Raw genomic sequence first — 24,212 nt, forward strand, 5'->3', positions numbered from 1 at the left:
TACTCACTGCGCCACCTAGCCGCCCCCTCTTCCTGTACTTCTAAATACAATCAGAGGATGATGTCATAAAGTGTTAATTAACTGATAGACTTCCACAAATGACTTTCTCAAAAAGCTGATTGTCACAAATTATGAGTGTCTAATATGGATCCCATGCAAAGGCATGCCTCTCTGTACATACTTCTGTGTGTATACACACATTTTCATTCTCTTCCCCTCTCCCTCTCCTTCTCTCTCTCCTCGCCCTTTCCCTTTTCCTCTCCCCCTTTCCCTCTCCCTCTCCCCCTCTATCTCTTCTTCTCCCTCTCCCTCCACTTCTCCCTCTCCTTCAACCTTTCTCTCTCCCTCTCTCCTTGCTACTCTTAGTCTATTATACATGATGTTTTTTGTATTTGTTTCTTTTCCCACATGGCTTTTATAACTATTGAAGGAGGTGGGGAATATATCATCTTTGTTTTCCCTCTTATCCAAGGCCTAATAAAGTTCTATGCCTACAAGATGCAGAGATTTTGAATGTTGAGCTTATCAAGGGAAGTATAGTAGCAGAGATGCAGATGATTGTCTCTATCATTTGACAATTGAATAATCCTTTCCTTGATATCGGTATTCCATTTTCTTAAAAGAAGAGCTTGAAATAAGGTAGTAGTGCTCACTCATTCATCTCTTAGAATTCTTTATAACTTAGCCAGGGGACAGAGTTGCAAAGCAAATTTACCTTGTGTCACTACAAAAGTAAAAGATTAGTTTGACTAGTACAAGTTGTTTTGTTGATTTTTTCAAAGTCCTTTGAGTTACTAATAATCAAAGAAAGGGACAGTTGTTGAAAGGGATCAGTGTCAATCATTTTTCTCCTTTGAAGCTCAATAATAAAATAAAACAATATCCTGAGATAGACATGAGGGCTTCCCAAAGGGCAATGGAGAGATGGATAGGCTGCTGCATATGCCAAAATTGCACTGCAATCAGCCCAAAAGATGTCATGGAGAATAGGTGCATTTGATAGGTGAGATGGGTGAATCATCATTTAAAGTGACAGGGAATTCCTCTGTGCTCCTCTAAGTGCTGACAGCAAGTCATGAGATCTGGAGAAAACTGCCCACCTTGGGTAGACACCTTGTTGAGGATTTATGAATGGCTATAAACAGGAGTTCCTTAAGATGATTGGACTTCAGTGAGGACACCTTGGTTTAAAACCACCTTTTATAGCTATTCACTGTGAGATCATGGGCAAGACACTTAGCCTGAGTCTCAGTTTCTTCACAGGGACATTGTAGGGATCAAATGAGATGTTATATATAAAGCAGTTTATGAATCATAAGTCACAATATAACCATACATTGTTATTATAGATGTTGGGAAGGCAGACATGGATGAATAAAATGTTATGGTAGTTGAGACTTGTATACAGATAACTGTCATAAAACGTATTGTGTCAAAATACAGTGAGAAAAATAAAAATTTCAGAGGAAAGGCGTATTTCTGGCTGGAAAGAACCTGAAAGTTTCATTGAGGAGGTAGCATTAGAATTGGGTTTTAAAGGCTACATAAGAATGAGACATAAAGAACTGATGAGGAGAGGGAGAGGGGGCGAAATAGCACCAGTTGGATCACATTTCCTGAATAATGAGTAGGCTAGTTTGGCTAAAACATAGTGAGTATGTGAATGACTTGGGAGTAATGGGCTATGTGGTTGGAAAACCAAGTTGTGACTAAACTGTGGGAAAAGAATCTGATGGTGCAAAATGCCAAAAGTTGAAAGAGGTACTTTTTAAGAGTCTCATTTTAAAGGAACTCTTAGATGTTTTAAAAAAGAAAGTAACATAGAGATGGAAATAGAAGAGAAGTCTACGTGTGACATAAGAAACTAATTTCAATAGAATGTACAAGAATCAATCTGTTGTCACCATGGAAGCAATTTATATCTGAATTACTTTGTAGAAAATAGTAAAGAAAATGTTTTAGATTTTGGGGGGTAATTTAATTTTGGATGTGAATTTGAATACTGATTTTAGAACATTACCACTACCCCCTCCCAGCTTACCTAACCTCCTAATCCCAAACTTTCCAAAAGAGAAAAAGAAGCAATATTGGTTTTTATCCAATTAGAGAACTATCATTCCTAAAATAGATTCTGAACTATCTGCAATTGACTGATGATCTACATAGTGTGTGATTAAGTGATTCCATACACCTTAGCTCCATCAAACACGCCGTGATCTTCATCCATCATCATTACAGTGGATATAGACAATTACTAGTAGGTTGTTTTTCAATTCCTTTGGCTTTTGATGACTTGGTCTCTTAGGCCACTTCCATTTGCTACAAAGCTTCATGTTGTCAACTCTCCATATAACCATCTATAATCTGAAGAGTGTTGATGAACCCTGGATAAAATCACCCTGTAGCAGAGCATCAAATTTATCATTCTTGGATGGATGAAGTGTTGGACCTGAAGTCAGGAAGTCCTGACTTCCAGTGTGACCTCAGACTCTTAATAGCTGTGTGGCCCTGAGAAAGTCATTTAACCTTTGAATTTCTCAGTTTCCTCAACTATAAAATGGACATAATGTCACCTACCTTGCAAATGTAAGAAAGGATACACAGGGAAAATTGACAGTGTGGCAACCTGCTGGATATGAGAAAGGAGGAAGAACAAAGATCATCTCTGGCTTATCAGCAATGGGAGATGGAATGAATGATGGGACTACCAACAGAAATCAAATGAGAAGAACAGGTCTATTGAGAAGTTGTATGTGTGTGTGTGTGTGTTGTGATACTTTCTTTCCTGGTGTGCAGTGTTGCATTGGTAGAAATATCCTTACACTCTCAATCCAGCTGGCATATCATCATATGTTCTATTGACTAATCATTCAACAATAAATAAGAGATCTGTTTTTGTTTAATTGTTTCAAGGTGAGGATACCATGACAGGAGATGGCGGAGAATACTTGAGACCTGAAGATTTGAAAGAACTAGGAGATGACTCTCTGCCCAGCAGCCAGTTCCTTGATGGAATGAGTTATTTGAGATACAGCTTAGAGGGAGGACGATCGGACAGGTATTTCCCTAAAGCACCTATTTACAGTGCCGAAAGCAAGTGCTCCTTTGATAACTGATAACACAGGCTGTCCACTAATAATAGGCTGCCTGGAAGATTTCCTCAGTTTCTGTTACTCGTTCCCTTAGCAAAATAAAGGGGATTTTGGAGGGCTATTGGCCATTTTTACATGTTGGGATTTATTAGCTTTAATTTCCTTGCCTTTATATTAGTTTCATGATTTCTTTGATGATAACTGTATTCTGAAGGGGAACCATCACAGGAAAAAAAAAGTTCTAGAAGGAAATTTAGTGATTGGAAGTGGCTTTCCCCAGTTGGGAAACTAGAACACCAATTCCAGAAGAGCTTAACCTCAATGCATGAACCAGGTAAAACTTGGGACCTCTTAGATTTTATATGCCAATGGGAAATGTGTGTATCTATATGTCTACATATAAAAAGAGAGGGAGAAATGTATAGATAAAGATCTCTATATCAGCATATGTACGTGTGTATATATATATATATATAAATATATACACACAAAAATATGTAAATGGCATCTCTTGGCATACCAACTGAAATAATTGGAGTTTATTATGGTTTGAGATACATCAAATAAGAACATTATCCTCATAACTGATCAAAAATTTTATCTGTTTAACAGAGCAAATCTAGTATTATCATCAATGCAGAACAGTGAATATTGCTAAATACTCATGTTAGTCTCAGGTTTATAGATTTTAGGGCAAGGTCTTTTAGAAGTTCTTTCGTATTTCTGCATATGTTCATCATATTTAGTTAAGAGCTTTATGTATAGTATGTAACAGAATCTAGTTCCAAATAGCTAAGTGCTTGCAGGGTTTGGTTTATACCATTGGGTATTAACCTAGTTTTTACTCTGACACCTCTGATCTATCCTTTTACTTTAAAAAAAGAAGAGCTAAGATTTTAAAATCCACTGGCGAGCAGAAGGTGGTGGTTTGATTCTGCTCTCCTTGTAGAGTAGAAAATTACACTTCCAACAATCAAAGTGTCTTCACCTTGGGATCTTTGCAAGAATAAATGATTGATATGTTGCTTTTTCCTTTCAAAGTACTTAGGTGAGAATGGATTTAGACTAATGGTTTTAGAAATCATCTGTAAAATGGGAATGAATGATTTGATGTGTCTGTGTAAATTGAACACCTGTCAGATAGCAATAAGATAAAGGCAAGGAAGAAATAAAGCAAGTCTCTTTCCAGACCCACACTGTAATTTCTAGAATGCTAATGTATCAAAGACTCCAGAGAAAGAGTTAAAAGGATAGTCTCATTGTCATGATTTTTTTCTTTCTTTCGCTGTGTTTAGGCAAGGTAACCATTTTTCTCTTTCGTTATTTCTCTCCCCTTTCCATCCCTTTTCCCCCTTTTATTTGTCTTTTTTTCTTGGGGGTTGGGTATGCTTTCATTAGCACCATACCCAGGTAGGTATTACATGGCATGAAAACATTATCTTCCCAGATGCTATCATGCTACCCTCCTCCATTGCTTATTTGCTTTGTGGGACCTGCTGATCAAACAAAGTGGCTTGTACCCTGGAATTGTTGATTTGTTTTAAGGATTAGGATTTTTTAATGTATTCAAAAGTAAGCATTCAGCTGATATAACCAACATTAAAAATTCAAGAAAGATATTATTTAGAGAGACATGAGTGTAATAAGATCCCAGAGGCAGAATTCTATCAGAGAGCCTTTGAGAGCCTTTCTTATAGCACCACCTTGTGGTTGAAAATACAATTGATATCCAAGACTTCTGTATAGAGAGGAAATAAATATTAGGCTTTCTATAAAGTACATATATAACAGTCTTGGAGACTTACTGGCAATTCATTTTTTTTTACCATGATCCCATTTTAAACAGTAGATGAGAAAAAGGCATTATTTGCATAGACAGCTGAAGTAATAAATGCAAAATGAGAAAACTTTTTGCCCTAAATATTTTCTATGTGGTCCCAAGGCATTTTTCTTTGAAAAAAATGCTTAATTCCCCAATGATGACCATCTTCCTCAATTGCTTAATCATTGGGAACATCTTTATTAGTCATTATTGTCAGTTTCAGGAATTGTGTTATCAGATATACAGCCAAAGGCTCTCCAAAACCTAGATGGACATATACAACGTGGAAGACCAGTGATCCTTGACTATTTCTTAAGTTTTTGTTACTTTCATCAGGCTGTTAACTAAACATCAAGAATTGTGACTTGCATACAAAGCGGTCAATCCCTTGCAAAGTGTTGTAAAACATTGCATGCTCTGTGAATCGACTCAATATTTAAAGCAGGAGTAGGGAACCTCTGGCCCAGGGACTTCGGGCATTCACTTTCTGTGGCTGCCCTCCAGAAACCTATTCAGAACAGAATCTCTGGTGACTGGAGAATGTGCCGAGACCAGTTGTTTCAGAAACCTCCTCAGCCTCTCTTTCTTTCTTTCTCTTCCTGAATAATTCCCTCTGTTCACTCTAGCTCTGAAAGTTCCTCTTCTTTCATTTCCACTTTTTTTTTTTTTTTAAAGCAATCGGGGTTAAGTAACTTGCTCAAGGTTACACGGCCAGTTATTTCTGGGTGTGGTGCTGAGCATCTGAGCCCAGACTCGATCCAGGTCAGCCCGACACTGGAGCCGGCGCTCCCGCTCACTGAGCCACCTGGCCACCCCTTCATTTCCACTTTTGTTTCAGTCTTCTCCTCCCACGTCCTCCCTATGGCTGTCTTTATCTCTCCCTTCCTCTTCTATTTATGTCTACTTTCCTCCTACTGCTTCTCTCCCTCTCTATCCCTAACCTAGAAATGACATTGAAAATAGATATATTTTCAAATATGCCTTAAATATTATTAAAAGTATTATGACACAAAATGTCATATTTTAAACTTAATAGCATTAACGAAAAAGAAGTTATATGCTCTCTGTTCTTAATTTTTAAATTCATTTTATTTAAATTATTTTATTATAATTGTTATAAATTAAATTATTTAAGTAAATATTTGTTTGACTTTGAGATATTTCTCAAGGAAAAAATCATACCTAAAATTAAATATTCTGTGTGCCTTTAGATTAAATTTTGTCTATCGGTCAGTACTAGTTGGAAAAAAAATGGTTCCCCACCCCTGGCTTAAAATATTAAGAAAAAGCAAGGCTAGTGATGAAGAATGGGGTCTTTAACTGCTTAATTTTAAGGACAGGAATGGATGTCATTTATGTGCTTTAATTTGGTTATTTGCTGCTAAAATGATAATTGACAGCACAAATAATATATTTTACTATTCACACTTAAACACATACAATCTGAATGATCGTTCGTATTTTTTTTTGATACACAAGTCAAATATTAATTATCTATGTTAATAAAGGAAGGGCAGCTAGGTGGTACAATGAATAGAATGCTGGGCCTGGAGTAAGGCATACCTGAGTTCAAATTTGGCCTCAGACGCTTACTAGCTGTATTTTGTAATGCTGGGCCATGTGATTACTTAACCCTGTTTGCCTCAGTTTCCTCATCTGTAAAATGAGCTGGAAAAGGAAATGGCAAGCCTCTCCAGTTGTTCTCTGCCAAGAAAACCCCACATGAGGTCATGAAGAGTTGGACATGACTGAAGGGACAGAAAAATTACAACAAAAATAACAGAAGAATAATACAAAACAGCAGACAGTTCCTGATATATTTATGTTTAGATTTAGCGTGAACTTGTATACCCATCAAGTCAGAATACTCTCAAGTTCCAATAAGCTTTAAGATCAAGTTCTTCATTACTGATTGACCCAGAGCCTACCTGGGAAATATTGAAGGAGACTTCAGATTACCATTGGTTATCGCTAAACTATTAACAATATTGTTAATTGTAAGTTGACTCTATGTTTGTTAAAATCTTAGAAAAAAGGTTCAAATAAATATGTGTCACATATGTTTGGATACAGTATTTCCATTGTGAGATATCATACTTTCTAAGAAGGTTGCTATTGAGCATGTATTACTTTTTTTTTTTTAAGCAATCGGGGTTAAGTAACTTGTTCAAGGTTACACGGCCAGTTATTTCTGGGTGTGGTGCTGAGTATCTGAGCCCAGATTTGATCCCCAGGTCATCCCGACACTGGGGCTGGTGCTCTTACTCACTGAGCCACCTGGCCACCCCTGAGCATGTATTACTTAATTCCAAGCACTGCTGCTAATGAAATAATGTCCACTCAGTCAAAGTAAATTGAGTCAGTTCAAATTAAATTGAGTCAGTATGACTATCTGGTTTCAGGGTCAGGAAGGGCTGAGGTCAAATCCTGCCTTAGTTCCTTCCTCTGATGCATATTAGGTTGAGTAACCATGGGCAAATCACTTAATTTCTCAGTGTGCCCAGAGAACACTTTTAGACTATGAGTTACAGTTCTTGATCTGCACTGATAGAGGGTGTTTCCTCATTGAGAGTTCCCTGCACCAGTGGAATTGCAGGTTTTGTCCTTCCATACAGTCCATCTGCCTAAAATAGATGTGCAGTTATTGTGAATCCATGCCCTTTCCCCCTAACCTTTAAACTGAGGTTTTTATGCTATTATTAAAATAATTGAGCATGCATAAAATATGATTTTCCTTTCACTTCTACTTAAAATGTATTAGGTCACACATGATGTTAGAGAACCAGATGAATTACAACTTTGCTTACTGCATACATCCAATCAGTAATTCAAGTCTTATTAAAAATGGAAAACACTAGATATTCAAATCTTGAAAGTCCATTCTGCAGTCAAGCCCCATTCTTGCTTGATATCCATAGGTGTTTGATTGTTTTCAGTATGAGCTGGCAATTGTTATGTCTGTGATCCCGAGTTCAGAAGGAGTTTTGTATTTTCTTTTGTCTCTGATTGCTTCAGCTACTGGCATCATCAGGGTCAACATAAACAGTGCATACAAAAAGAACAGGGTTTTTCTTTTTTAAATGGCTGGAAACCCACAAGAAAACTCCATTTCCGCAGGAAGCATGCAGCTGGCCAGAATTCACCACTGTGTACCTTCCAGGGGAGAGCAAGCACCAACTTCAGACCATTCATAGGTTCAGAAAGAGTGACAGAATGAGTGAAAATGAAACGTGTTCAGAAACTTTACTTTCACTTTGGCCTTTTCTCCAGAGGAATGACTACTTTGGTCCTAAGAGTTTTTTTCCTCTCTAAATTGCAGTGAGATTAGCATCCTAACCTCTTTCAGAAGTCCATAGAGGAATGATTCCCATTTTTTGTGTTCCTCGTATGGGTAGTAAGTGAAGCCAAGTCCCTGGTTTCAAATATTTCTAGGTAGAAAATGAATCTGATTGAAGACCAAGTTTTAACTTGGATTCTCTCCTACTTTTTCTATTGAATGTAGCAGCTAGTCAAGAGATATTTTGGTTCAGCTCTCTGAAAAAAACAAAAGTTAGTGTTCTGATTGTAAGTTTCTTTCTTCTACCCTCACTTTTTATGCTCCTCCTGGAAGTTGCATTTCCAGCTAATTAATAGCATGCTTTTTTTTCACTCTCCCTGCTCTGCCCACCACCTCATCCTTACAAAATTGCTACTGCTGCTGACTTGTGGTAATGACTTCCTGCCAACCTACCAGCCTTCGATCCTTCAGTTCAGACAGGTCCCACACCCTGAGCCATGCCTCCTACATGAGGGATAGCGCCATGATTGATGAAACAGTTGTGATCCCCAGCCACCAGGTACGTGGAGTTTTCTTTTTTCCTTTTATTTCATTGCTCAAGGGTAAGTCTCTGTGTTTGCATGTTGTTTATTAATAGAAATGTACTGAAGAAGAGTTTTAATCATTTCACGAATAACATATTAGCTGAAATTTGTTTGGCAGGGTAACAAGCCAAAATATATGAATTTTGAACAGAGATTCATCAGGAGAGATGGATTCATGTCCCACCTCTGCCATTAACTGTCTGACTTTGGATGAGTCATTTGATTTCCCTACTCCTTAGTTTTCTCATTTGTAAAATAACAGAGTTGGAGAATGTATATATGACAGATTCAATCTGCATTGTTAACATTTTCTCCATCACTTTCTCATACCTACACAATTAGCAAAGCAATAAACCAAATCCTGATATGTAGCATTTGCTGACTTTCAAAGTATAAGTGCGCACACTGAAAATTTAACAGTCAAATCTCCCAAGCTGGTTTGAACTGATTCTGACACATCACTAAATGCAATAGATGATTTCAAGTCCTTACTAGTTCTAAAAATACACAAATTATAAAAATGTGCATTTTTCATATATTTTTTTCAACTGAGCAGGGAGTTTTGATTAAGTTAGACTACTAAAATCATTCTGAACCCTATTCAATTACATTGTTTTATTATAAAATATATGGAGAACCACTGGTTGCCTTGTAAGAGAAAATCCTCACTTCTTCATCTTCTGGTCAGATGAAGATAATGAATGATAGTTTAGATTAGGGTAAGTCTCTAAAAATCTAGACTTTTAGATTCCAGAAAAGGGGTACCACAAAAGATTGAGAATCTTTTTTGGACACTTCTGCTATCAATAGTCAATAAATATTTATTAAATATCAAGTACCGTTCTAAGCACTAGACATACAAAAATAAGCCAAAGAGAGTCTCTGCCATTAAGAAACTTATAGTCTAGAGGCAGCTAGGTGGCGCAGTGAATAGAGCACAGGCCCTGGAGTCAGGAGGACCTGAGTTCAAATTCGGACTCAGACACTTAACACAAAAGCTAGCCGTGTGACCTTGGGCAAGTCACTTAATCCCAATTGCCCTCCAAAAAGCAAAAAAAAAAAAAAACTTATAGTCTAATGGGGAGACAGCAATGCAAATAAATATGTGCAAAGCTATACAAAGCAAGCTATATACAGTATAAATAGAAAATAATTAGCAAGTGGAAGGCATCAGAATTAAGAGGAGTGGGAGAAAGCTGCCAGTAAAAGATGGGGTTTTAGTTGGTTTAGGTGTCATTGACTTTGGAATTCCAAGAACAGAGCTAGTCTTAGTTTTATAAACTTTCAAAGATAATTTTGTCCCTAAATAGTTTTGACATGGTTCTATGAAATAGAGAAAAATAATTAAAGATAAAATTCTGTAACATCTATTGCATCTGTCTCTTTCCATCACGTATAAAATGATCCTCATAACCTTTAATATGAACTGTTTTACAGTGGTCTCCTAAGGGGTCTTCTTGCCTCATTTCTCTATCCAACCCATCCTTCATGCAAAGATAAACTTCTAGCATAAAAATATGATTATATCACTTCTATGTTCAGAAATTTTAACAACTCCCCATTGCTTCCCAAATAAAACACTGATTCTTTGTCTTGGCATTCAAGACCCTTCCCATGCTGATTCCAACCTACCTTTGAACCCTTGTCTCATGATCTCAGCTTCATCCTTAAAGCTGTCTCTGCTCTACCCAGATAAAAATGTTCTCTTCACTCCTCAAATTTTCCCAGAACAATTTGTCTCTCTCCTTTCCTAAAACCACACTTTGATCTTACATTATATTTATCTGTGTACATTGTCACTTATTCCCCAGGGGAATATAAATTCTTTTTTCTTTCTTCTTTTAAAATTCTGAATTTAACAAACACTAAATAAAATGTCCACTCCCATATACCTTATAAAACAGGACTACAAATTTATGTTACGTAGAACTTATTTTTTATTTTAAGTAATAAATTTAATATCTAACTTTCAGTGGTATCCTGGGATTCCTTCTAACCTTTTTTAAGTTTTCTTCTCTTAAAATAAATTGTTTGGACCCTAACTCTACCTCCTCTCTCTTCACCACCTAATCTAGCAAATGCGGGGAAAAGAAGAAGAAAACCAGTGTAACAAAAAAGCATAGTCAAACAAAATAAATTCCTACATTGGGCATATCCAAAAAAGTATGTCATTTGCCATCTTGAGCCAATCAACTATCTGTTAGATTCTGGATAGCATGATTCACCATGATTCACTCTAGAATCATGATCGGCCATTGAATTGATCAGAGTTCTTTAGTCTTTCAAAATAATTTTTTGTCTCTACACTATTGTTATATTGTTCCCCTTGTTCTGCTCATTGCACTCTGCACCAGTTCATACAGGTCTTCACAGGTTTCTCCAAAATCATCTCTCTTGACATTTCTTATGGTCCAATAATTGGGTATAAATTCTAATAGGACAAGGGCTATATCAGTTATCAAGGATGAATCTTCAATGCCTGTCACAGAGTCTAATTCATAGTAAACATATAATAAATACTTGTTGAATTGAACCTAGTATCTATATCTGGATTCTGGTTTGTATATCGGAGCACCAATCTGTAAGAATTTTCTAGTAAATTATCACTGGACATTGCTATGTAAATATTAGATTTTCATAGCTAATTTAATTAGAATCATATGAGTCATAATTCATTCTGAACTGAAAGTATGGATTTTTTGTTAAATATTGTTTTTTGTGTCTAGGTATCAACGCTAGCCAAGGAGGCAGAAAGGACTTCCTACCGTCTCAGCTGGGGTACTGATCATTTAGATAATGTGGCTCTTTCTTCCAGTCCAATTCATTCCGGGTGAGTAAATCAGTGTTATCTATCCAAACTAAGGGACAAAGAAGAAGAGAGTGAAATAACTGCAATTCCAAGTGGCTTTAGCTAATATCTAAGCTTCAAGTTGGGTTGACTTTGGTTCTTAAGAATTCCTTTAAAAGGGGGTGGGGGGTCCTTGATGAGATCACCTATTACTTAAGTGTTTTTTAACTAGTATTTAATTACAAAAAAGCAAAATCCATAAATTTTGAAAGAACAGATCAATAATATAAGGTGAAGTTCATCTTTAGCTATTTATTTTCATTCAGCCAACTAATTTCCAAATGGAGATACAAATTTAATGTCATCCATTGGAATGTAAGTTTCTTGGAAATAAGAATTATTTCATTCTTTTATTCCCAGGATCATGCACAGTGCCTAGCCCAGAGTAGGCGCTTAATAAATGCTTGTTGATCAATTAGTTAATTTGTATTGAATGTTTATCTGAATAAACAAGGAAATGGGACTGATATTATTAACATGTTAAAAGATGGGGAATTGAATTTAAACCCTTAAGTAAAAGATACTTGAGCTTTAGGTTATTATTATTATTATTTTGCCTTTTGGAGGGCAATTGGGGTTAAGTAAGAGCTTTAGATTATTAAGGAGCAAAATTGGAATACAGGGTATGGGTCAGTGAAATATGCCTTAAGCCACGTCTCTAATAGGTTTTAACTAAAAGTTTTGTAGGTGATAACTTTGAACATGAATATTCAGTAGATAAATACATAATTAAAATTTCCTCTTTAACTTACTCATGAAAAAGTCCTTTATATTCTGCTACTAAAATTCATGATTTCCTTTTGAAATATTTAGCTTATCTTCCTTTTCAACAAACAACCCAATTGGAATTGTTTTTCAATCTAAAATCTTTCACTTCTCTGCAAAACAAAACAAAACCCTAAAAACCCAAAATACATTGGGAGTCCTAGAAATGAAAATATTTGAATACTATTAATAATAACTCAGGTTTAAATATTATTTTATGATTTAAAAGCACTTTGTATAAAGCTTAATTTGATTCTTACAAGGGCACAGCAGGTTTCATTATTCCCACTTCACAGGCCCAAAAGGCTAAAATTTAAGCAAGTAGGTGATACAATGCATAGAGACACTTGACCTGGAGAGAGGAAAGCTTGAGTTAAAACCAGTCTCTTACCCTTACTAGCAGGGTGTCCAAGTCACCTACTGCTGTCTCCCTCAGTTTATTCATCTGTAAAATGGGGATAAAGCACCTAGTTGTTGAGGATAAAATGAGATAATGCTGATAAAGTGTGTTGCAGACCTTGAAACACTATATAAATGCTAGCTTTCATTATTACTACTTCATTACAATCAGCATTATTATTGTGTTATACTTAATGGCAAGATTGGATGTTGAACCCAGAAAATTTGAATCTTAATTGCAGTACTTTGCCTGTTACTGGACATGCACAGTGTACATTGATTTTGGTTCAGACAATAAATTCCAGTGAAGTTTGATTTAAGAAAATCCTCTATTGGACATTCAATTTGGAGGAAAAAAACCCCCAACAGTGGTAGTTATCCACTGTGCAAAATGATTCTTCATTTGAGAAAAGAAATTGGGGTAAATTTTCTTCAAATTAGTGGTAGTTGGTCAATTAAAGGAGGCAGCTATGTGGTTCAGTGAATAGAATGCCAGACCCAGAGTCAGAAAGACTCATATTTGTGAGTTCAAATCTAGTCTTAGACACTTACTAGTTGTATGACCCTGGGCAAGTCCCAAGTTTGCCCCAGTTTCCTCATATGTAAAATTAGCTGGAGAAGGAAATGGCAAACCACTCCAATATCTTTGCCAAGAAAACACCAAGTAAGGTCAGGGTCGTGGAGTGTCAGACACAACTGAAAAAACAAAAATCAATTGGAAATTTCTGTTTAATCACATACCTTTACAAATAGCTTTTCCAAACTTTTCTATTTTGTAAAGCTAAATACATTATTGTTTGAGTCTGAGGAGTATTTCTATTCATCAGGATTTAAAAATAAGAGTTCAGTGGTTGAAGGTGAATATTTTTGGGAAATCAAGGATTTTCTAGACTCTGATATCTAGGGACATGTCTTTATTCTGGGAGTTTTGACCAATGTTCTTAGGCAAATCTTCTGTCTACTCTGTGGGAAAAGACCTCTCATATAAGGGACAGCTCTAAATTCTTTCAACTAGATGAAACATTGACGAGATCCAAGTTCCCAATGTTTTTGAGGATTTATGAGTTCTTGAATCCTTCCTCCGAGCCAAACTAATGGAAACCTTTGTTTCCACTGCAATGTCTTTTAAATTTATGTGCAAATCTACTTATTTTTTCCCCTTTTAAAAAAAGGGCAGAAATGTGCTAAATGCTACATTCTATATGTATTTAACAACAATAATATCATATGAGACGTAATGAACAATGGCAATCTTCACCATTATTGGTCAATGCTGTTATTTCCCCACTAGGCAGTATGTTATAATGGATAGAAAATAGGTCTTGAAGTCTAGGCTCAAAACTTACCTTTGACACATGAGTTTTGTCACTTCACCTCTCAGTATCCCCCCGAAACTCTCTGAATATAAATTAAAGAACAGTTACTGATTGAGTTGATAGATAAAACTTCCGTGACAGGAGTTCCTAACAAAACAATCATAGTATCTTTCAGCATATTTTCTTCTGATGATCTCATGTTATCAGCTGAATCCAGTAATGTGCTGACAAATTTTAGAAACTTCACCAATCATGAGGTCCCTAATATTTAAAAGATTGCCTTAATAAAAGCATTTGGCAAATAACATTCATAGCACGATAATTTTTATAAGTCATTCGAGGTTCCCTGCATAGTTTTAACATTTATTATATTTCTTCAAGGACACAAACCATCTTTACCCTTTAGGGAGGTTCCTTCTCTACCTTAACAAGGTTTGCACAATATGCACATTATAACCTGAATGACTCTCAAATGTGATATGGGAGGTCATCCTTGTTGAATGTTTTATAGATATGTCATTAATTTTATGCATAGATCTTTGTAGGGGCTACTAGGGAATGACATAATCATTTTAACCTCTCTTGCTAGAGAGAGAAACAGCATGGCATAGTGGATAGAGGCCAAGTCTTTGGCATTGGGAAAACCTAGGTTCCAGACCTGCCTCTGACTTGTCCTAGATATTTGACAACTATGAGTGAGTCAATAATCCCTTCAAGGCTCTCGCTAGTCTGTTGTCAGTATAGAACTCCTTTATAAAATACAAATTCCGATTCAAGAGACCATTTCTACCAAATTGTTTTGTCAGTTTTAGCGAATGCAGTAATTTCAGTTGGGAGTATTATATATTTATAATACGTAACGATCTTTAAAAACACCTTAACAGAAACAATCTTTAATTACTTGGTTGGTATAATATGACTTTATAAATGGATTTGAAAATTTTAAATTGGTAGCTACCATGAGGCTTTTCCTCTACCCCATCAGCATTTACACAGGGCTTTAATATTTTCATCACTCAGCCATTGTTTCTATCTTTTCTATATCGATATATATGCATGTATGTATGTATATATGTATATGTACATATATATGGTGTGTGCACCAGTATATAATATATTTTAGTTGCATTCTCTTCTGATTTCTTTCTTTATATTTCATGTTATCCATTCCTTCTCTGTGCTAAAGTATCTATTCTGTTGCAGCCGCTCATCTCCATGTCTTGATCGTGACAACGGCAGGTGAACTTGTGTATAATTTCCTTCTCCAACATGTCACCCATTTTTTTCCTTCCTTTTGGATCATTTCTTCCTATCTTCACCTTACTCAGGATGCTTTAGTGTGGGGATATGCGGTAAACAGATTTTTTTCACCAAAGAGAGGGCCATTAGCCATCACTCTTCTTATATATTTAAGAAGGAAGGGTGGCTATTTTTTTTTATTTTTGTGGGTGTGCTATTAGTAATTAGGTAGGAGGGCACTTTAGACAGTATAGACCATGTGGCAATACTTCCTAGGTTTCTCTCAGGAGAAGGAGCTCTATAGGTGAACACAGGGTTTCTATACAAGGTCTGCAAATTGGTTCACTTACTTTTAAGTCTTCTCAAAGGACTATGATTTTAGGTGGCACTCAGTCAATCCTAGAGCTTTTCACCAAATTCTAGTGGAAACAAAGGCAGAGATGTTCTTTAATGTATTATATTCTAAGTTTTATGCATTTAAATGAATATCCTTGGGGCATTTCAGAAAATTATATCACCTGGTAACTTTTCAGTTAGTGTTCTAATAAAAATGATAAATTATTCCATGTTAACTGGAGTTTTTTTTTAAAGTTAGTCAACAAGCATTTATTAAGTGCTTACTATATGCCAGGTACTGAGCTAACCACTAGGGATAGATACAAAAAAAAAGGTCAAATTGATATTATTCCTCAATTATATAGATAATTATTCTTTCTCTTACATACTCATCCTTTTGTAACATTTCAGATGTTACCTGACAGTTATATCACAGTCTACATGAATAAAAACCAAACATTCCAATTTCAAATACCATAATGTATTATATTTATCTCTAGAACTACCTTTTGTTATTATTTCTTTAGCACTTGAAGATTGACAAAGCTTTTTCCTTCTGACAATTCTGTGAGATTGGCAGTGAAAGTATTATCACTCTTTTACAGACAAGAAACCCAAGCTTTTAGAAATGAAGTGACTTGCTCCAGGTCATCCATTTAGTGTCTTTGAGATTTGGGGACTGCCCCTGAATCTAAGTTTTCTGATTACAAAACCAATGCATTTTTTTCTACTACCCAATGACTTTTTTTCAAACATAAATGAAATTAAAATTCCACTCCCTAAAAATCTGATGATGAATGGGTTTTGATTGCATTGTTCCTTGTATCTTATTTTTATCCATCCCTCAACACAGAATCTGGAGGGATCGGGAGAGGAAAGAGATAGTTGTTGTTTTTTTTTTCCTTCAGTATCTTAGAAATCAGATTTACCCCTATTATTTTCTAATTGTACATGTGTGGGTCACTGAAGCAACCTGATCAACATTCCCCCTATGCTTTCACCCAGTCACTAACTCGGAATGTCTTAACCCTTTTTCCCACCTAGCCTCTCCAACCCCATCCCCAATCCTGGTCTTGATTGAATTAAAAGTACCTAGACCTAAAAACTAGCAGATTTTTTGGAGGTGGATGTGGTATTCTGAAGATTGGAGTCTTTATCTCTTGCTGCATTAACTGAAGCATGTAACCCTGTTTATCTCAATGGGATTTACTGTTAGACAAATGGTCTGCTTAATGATGCCATGTTGCTTTTGCATTTTTCTCTCAAATTGTGATAACTTGCAATATGTCACAATTTATGAAAAGTCCGGTATGATTTTGTATTTTGCATGATTGCTGAATTTCATTTGGAAAGTAAGTCAAATATTTAAAACTGAAGCTAATTTTGTGCTATATTTTTGTCTGTACAATCCACTTTCACAGCTATGTAGCTTAATATGTTTAATCCATTGATAAATATTTCTTAAGTATCTACCGTGTTCCAAGTACATGATTTTTTTTGCAGAACATCTTAGTTGAAAGTTTAAATGATGACACAGCAAAATTATAAATAAATATATGTGTATGTACATAAATGTGTATATATACATGCATATGTGTATGTATGCATACATATATATTTGTGTGTTTCTGGCATTAATCATGGTCCATTGATTCTGTTAAATATTCCTCCAGTGCATCTCAGAGAAAAATATGCTTTTCACCAGTCATTTATAATTTAAAATTTTTGTTAGCCTAGTTATTGTTAGGATGGCACCCTAATGTTATTTCAATGCCTTACGTAAGGAACTAGTTTGTTAACTGAAATAAGACATAATATACAATACTTGAATATTTTGAGTAATGCTGATTGTTTAAGTTATGTGTGTGTGCATATACATATGAGTGTTGTATTCATACATACCCACACTAACTTACTCACACCTCTCTCCACACATCTATATACACACCCTTGTCAAATTTCCAAGACATGTACACCATTACTTCCCAGCCAGGATTCAGAATATCCCTACAAATCTTTACTTGTATTTATGGACCTCATTCCTAATCACTTTGAGACACAAACATAAGGGAAGCAGCTATGGAAGGAATAAGCATTTATTAAACACCTACTGTGTGTCAGAAATCTTCATAACAAACCTATGAGATAGGTCCTGTTATCATCCCCCTTTTACATTTGAGGAAACTGAGGTAGACAGAATGACTTGCCCAGGATTACATGGCTAGGGTTGGAGAACAGATTTGAGCATAAGAATTATAGTCTCATAGATCCAGCAGCAGAAGGGACCTCAGAATTGGCCTAGTACAACCTAATTCTTATTTTGTAGATGAGGAGGCTAATGTCCAAAGTGGTTAAGTGATTTGTCCAATGTTACAGTATCATCGTTAACTTCATTTTTAGTTTCTATCCATATTCATCAGTCTGTGACTTTGTGGAATTTGGAGTTCTAGATGATATAACATGACTCAATCTAGTGGAGAAATGGGCCATAGTATGGTGTTTTTCAGTATCTCAAAAATCATATTTAACCTGATATTCTCTACACAAACACACACACACATTTATTTATCACTGAAAAAAACATTTTGCCTCACTACTGATGCAAACAGGGTGAAGTGACTCACCCACAGTCACACAGCTAGTAAGTGTCTGAGGAGAGATTTGAACTCAAGATATGTCTTTCTGGCACTCTGTGCACTATGGCGCCACCTGCCTGCCCGATGTACATATATACTTCACAAAGTATGCACTTTCTTTAAGATTTTTCCTTTTCCTTTGACATTGAGAGGGAATTGTCCCAATGCTATTCATTCATTGCTTTGTAGTTTTATTTTGCTTGTTCTAAACTTTCTTTGACTAATTGTATCACTTAGTAACAGCACACTTGTACTAACCAATCCAGAAGTCTTTTGTTTTTCTCTCTTTGTCTATTTCTTTATTTTCACCAAAGCATCTCAACTCTAAACAATAGAATGAATTATTGTCCTACATCCACCTTCAGGACACTAGTTTTTGGGCAGATTTATCTTTATTTCCTGATCTTTGTCCTTCTTAATCCATTTTTATCATTCTTGATGGAAAAGTTAAGAGCCATACCCTTCATTTCCCTCATTCCAAGTCTTCTGGCATCCTACATTAAGAGAACAGTAGGAAATAAGTGGATTTTGCTGCTCCTCTGTTTTCTGTCTTGGACCCTCTTGAATTAAGCCCTATTCTCTGAAGTGTTTTGTCATCTGTATGTCTGTGACAAAGTCTATTCAGACAGCAAAGAATAGTCTACTGCTACAAATAAAATACCTTCCTATTTCATAGTCTCTCCTATTGTTTATATATATATATATATATATGTTACACACACACACACATACACACACATACAAAACACAAAAACATAGTCTTTACAACAGATATGACCACAAACTACCCCAATTCAACCACAGCATATATATGCTAAATGCCCACTATGCACTTTTCTAGTTAATGATATTACAAAGCTACAAGAAAAAAAAAGAAAGAGTCCAAGTTCTAAGGAGGTTAGATAATTTCATAGGGTAGAGGGACAGCTAGGTGCACCATGGGTAGAGCACAGAACTCTGAATCAGGAAATTTCATCTTCCTGAGTTCAAATCTTGCCTCAGGCACTTACTAGTTGTGTGACCCTAGGAAAGTCACTTAACCCTGTTTGCCTCGGTTTCCTTATGTATAAAATGAGATGGAGAAGTAAATGGAAAGTCACTCCAGTATCTTTGCCAGGAAAACCCCAGAATGGGGTCACGAAGAGTTGTTCATGACTAAAATGACTCAACAACCACAAAATCAAAATGTGCTTAAATAAGTCTGAAGTAGTATAACATGATAAGAACAAAGGAAGAGTGCAAAGGGGGAGGTTATTTTCATTTGAATCAGGGAAGTTTTCAAGGAGGAAGTAGCTATTGAATTGAATCTTGGAGGAAAAGGCCTACAGCAACCATGATGTAGCAAGTATGCTTGTCAGGCCTGGGGCAGGGCATACTCCGGTATACCGAGGGAAAGGTGGCCCTTTGTATAGCTGTGATGAGACTGGATTGGAGAGGAAATGGACAAGAGTCAGAAATATTAAAGAAACTCGAGAAGTCCAGTCAAAAGGACTTGCAGGTCTTAACTAAAATTATAGTGGCAATCTGAGTGGAGAGGAGGGGACGGGAAAGGTAATGCTCGAGGCAGACATGACAGTATTTTAAAAGCAGCTTGTTAAATGTGGAGTGTGATGGAAAAGAAAGAAACACAGCTTACCCAGTCGATCAATCAAAAAGCACTTATTCAGTAACCTACTATTTGCAGGCTGCTTTTGCAAGGTGCTGGGGATATGAGTACAAAGAATGAAGCAGTTCCTGCTTTTCAAGGAGGCGACCGAGAAGTTTTGAGCCTTGAGGAATGGGAAGATAGTGCTACTGTGGATAAAAATAAGGAAAATGAGAGGGACCAGCAGGATGAGTTCAGCTTTGGAGTTTGGATTTGAGGTAGCATTGAGCAATCAGCTGGGAAGGCACAGTTGATGATAAATGGTTGGGCTTGGAGTCAGGAAGATCCAAGTTCAAATCCAGCCTCAGGTGCTTTGTTATCTTAGACACTGTTGGGCAATTCACTTAAACTCTGTTTGCCTCAGTTTCATCATCTGTGAAATGAAGATAATAACAGTACCTACCTCGCAAAGTTGAGGATGAAACCGTAGCATGGTTCCTGGTACATAGTAGGTGCTTAATAAAAGTTTATTCCCTTCTCTGCTCCCATCCATGTAAGGATATTCAGAAGGCAGTTGGCAGCATGAAACTAGTAGTTAGGTGAGAGGCTAAGATTTGGAAGCTGCTACACAATGAATGAAGCCGTGAGGATGTCTAAGAAGGCCAGGAGGCATCGTGCAGATGCAGAAGGGGAGAGGGTAAAGAGGGGCAGAGCTTTGGAGAACACCTATGCTTAGAGGAAGGTGGAAGCAGTCAAGGACAGAAAGATGACTCAGAGAAGTAGAGGGAGAATGAGAGAGCAGTGGCAGAAAAGCTTGGACTGTGAGATGGTGTGGGCAGGTAGATAGGGGTCAACTACAAATGCCTCAGAAAGGTCAAGAAAAAGGAAGACTGACAAAAGGCCACTGTGTTTGACTATTGGAAGTTATTGGTGACCTAGAAGAGAACAGGATTGTTATATTTTTATTTCAATACATTTCTCGTTTGTCTGGAAAGTGAAAGGCTCCAGAAGAAAGATGGAAAGGATGGTGTGCTTGTGGGGGCCTTAAAAAATGAAAACCATGGAGTAGCTAGTAGGGAAAAGAATTTATAAGAAAGGAATAACCTATTTAATACATTCCACTTAGGTATGGTACAACTGTTAACTCATACATTAACTTATGATCTCAAGTTTCACAGAAAAGCATCAATACTAAACGAGGCTTATAAGTACACAGAAATTGTTATTTCAAATCGTGGGAATTAATATCAACAGCAACTCTAATGGTCATAGATGATGAGTCCCACAACATGAGAACACAAAGCATTCGCAATCACATAAGGGTGAGCAGCATTGTATGGCCAAGGAAGATGCGCTGGATGAAACTTTAATAAATCTTTATTATCATAGATATGCAAGATTTTAATTTCATTACAAATCTCCACACAAATACCACAGCCAGAGATGAGGGGAAATGGCAAATTTTGGGCACATGTTAAAATCTTGATCATTCTTGTTCGTTGTTATGAGTCATAGAATCTTTTTAAAATTCAGATAGAAAAAAATTAATGTAAGGCTCGTGCTTAAGGGCTAATAATAAGAGATGAAAAGCAGCCAACATTTTCTTATTGTTTTTTGATAAGGAAAAGAAACATCATCCCTTCAGGACTGAGCTATTGATTGTACTCCCCAGTTTACACCTCACACTAAAAATTTAGAGGGCTGGGAATGAATGAATGAATGAATGGTAGGTGGTAGGCTGGCTGCTGCATGTGTGGGAAGGACTGCCGCACTTCTTCATGGGGTCTCATTATGCATGACACGCTTCAGACTGGCACTCGGTGCCTCCTCATCCATTTTGTAACGAACAATGGGATTTCTGTTTGACAGCATGTTGGAATGAGGTTTGTTTGTGTGTCTGGATATGAACTGGATGCTAACATTTCTTTTCTGGTATGCCCTGAGAGATAACATAAATGTATTGTGTTTGAATCATATAATTTATGTTTATGACATTTCTTTCAGTTTAAAGTATTGTCATGGATATATCTAGATGTGATGATTCTGCTGCGATTCTGCCATAATTATGCTGCTGGTTGAACTGTAATATCCCTACCACCTGCATTCTGACTTTTAGTTTTCAAACAAACCTCTTAAAGATGCAATCAGAAATATTTTTAAAGGACAGGTTAAGGGATGGCTACTTTATCTGTATGTATATATGTAAGACCCTTGTTTAAGTGCTGTTGCTGAACAAATACACAACAAATTGATGTGTGAAACACATGGCGGAGAGATACAGGCAAAAAGCTAAGGATAGAATAAGGTGATATCAAAGTAGGTTACTTGAAATAATGACTAGTGAATCTCTCCCCCTCCAACTCCTTGTGTAAAAGTAACTAAATCCTTCCCGCATGAGTGACAACTTGTTATTTGAGACCTTTTCATGAAATATTAACAAGGCAAAAAGAATGGGGATGTTTTTGTATCGGCCAATGATTAGCTGGGATAAGCCACTTAGCTTAGCCTACTTTATGGGAAAACCTTCCTGAAAGCTAAATGAGCCCCAACTTTCTTGAATCTCTCCTTCAAGAATATCATAATAAGCCTAAAATATATAATAGAAGGAATTAATGTTGAGATTGTTCCTTATTTTTCTCATCGTGGTTTCAATCAAGGAAGTAGATTATGAAAGACATGAGAGTAAAGGCAGTGACCTAAAGCAGGTTTAGATTTGAACCAATTAATAGAGTAAATTAAACATTTGGCATTCTGCTTGATTTTGAAAACTTATCAGTAATGTTCATAAAATTTGAGGATGTCAAATAAGGCTGTTGCACTGTGTTGAGCCCAGAAATTCTGATTAATAGATGATGAGTAGAAGATGATATAATTTTACAAAATCAGATTGTATCAGAAACCTGTTAAATGCTAAAAGATCTTATGTCCCCAATGGACCACCCTCACATCCTGTCTAAATGTGGTCTTTCAAAGGGGCCGTCTTTAAACACATACCCATACTTACATGTAAAAAGACAGGGCTATTGGTGATAGACCTATTCGTTTTCAGCAGAATGAGAATAAACTGATGTATGCTGAAGTTGTTTTGTGTCACTCCCTTCCACTTCCTTCTCATTGGAATTAGTCATATTTTTCTTCCCAACTGACATTTTGATGTCACCATTGTCAACACAAATTAGTATAATTCCTTTTGTGAGTACAAAGCATCCAGGATCACAGACATTGGTGCAAAATAGGAAGACTCATCAAAAGAAATATTTGCTGCTATGTATCTAAGGGAAGAAGCAGGTGGTATTTATTGTTCACATTTAGGAAGAAATAAAATATATGAAGAATACTAAAACAACAGTTAAAGTATATGAAGAATACTAAAAACACCCAGTATTTTGCAAATACATCTAATGTGTTTCGATTTTTAGTTTCCTGGTTAGTTTTATGGTGGATGCCCGAGGTGGTGCTATGCGTGGCTGCAGACATAATGGACTCAGGATTATTATTCCACCTCGGAAATGTACTGCCCCAACACGAGTTACTTGCCGACTAGTCAAACGCCACAGACTGGCCACAATGCCTCCTATGGTAGAAGGAGAGGGCCTGGCCAGCCGTCTGATTGAAGTTGGACCTTCTGGTGCTCAGTTCCTTGGGTAAGAGCTAATTTGTTGTTTTTGGTTTTGATTTTTTTTTTTTTTGAGGGGGGAAGGTAGGGCAATTGGGGTTAAATGACTTGCCCAAGGTCACACAGCTAGTAAGTGTTAAATGTCCGAGGCCTGATTTGAATTCAGGTCCTCCTGACTCTAGGGCTTGTGCTCAACTCACTGCACCACCTAGCTGCCCCTGGTAAGAATTTTTAATGAACCTTTCTGTCAGTCATGAAAAAGCCTGCATCTTCTAAGTGAGATTCCAGAAATGAAACTAAAAATGGTATTGGGCCAGCTTGGAAGAAGACCTTGGACATACCATAACAAAGGTAGTAGCCCATTAATGATTAACTTGGTTGTGATTTCCTTGTAGTTTCAAGTAAACATTTATCACTTTTGGTTCAAATGGCAATTTTAAGGTTCAATATTTTCATGATGGGTTGATTCCATATCACCATTGTTGCCAGACTCCTAACAGGAAATTCGTGTTTTTGCTGGTGGTATTTATATTTAAATCATACCTGTTTAATGCAAAAAGAACAAATCCAAAATTGTTGGCAAAGTCTGCTCTAGGTGTAAATCTGAATTACTGGACGTGAACCTTCCAGGTGCAAAACCACATTACCTTTGGATGAGGGTTCTTAACCTGGGATCTGTGAGCATTAAAAAAAAAAA

General features: G+C 36.5%; 1 protein-coding gene across 4 annotated transcripts in view; it reads left to right on the forward strand.

Moving 5' to 3' along the window:
* Positions 1-24,212, forward strand: part of ANK2 (ankyrin 2) — a 418,509-nt gene that overhangs the window by 333,525 nt on the left and 60,772 nt on the right. For 3 of the 4 annotated variants that reach the window (XM_069095397.1, XM_069095405.1, XM_069095412.1), the window contains 4 exons: positions 2,914-3,058; positions 8,648-8,750; positions 11,502-11,605; positions 23,319-23,543. In XM_069095397.1, coding sequence (XP_068951498.1) covers positions 2,914-3,058; positions 8,648-8,750; positions 11,502-11,605; positions 23,319-23,543 — 577 coding nt within the window. Of the gene's footprint in view, positions 1-2,913; positions 3,059-8,647; positions 8,751-11,501; positions 11,606-15,306; positions 15,343-23,318; positions 23,544-24,212 lie in introns of all 4 variants that reach the window. The other variant, XM_069095401.1, reaches the window with a different exon arrangement.

This window comes from Petaurus breviceps, unplaced genomic scaffold, assembly GCF_028583685.1.
Source record: "Petaurus breviceps papuanus isolate PSGF00001 unplaced genomic scaffold, PetGlider_PUasm1.0 126, whole genome shotgun sequence".
Taxonomy (NCBI): domain Eukaryota; kingdom Metazoa; phylum Chordata; class Mammalia; order Diprotodontia; family Petauridae; genus Petaurus; species Petaurus breviceps.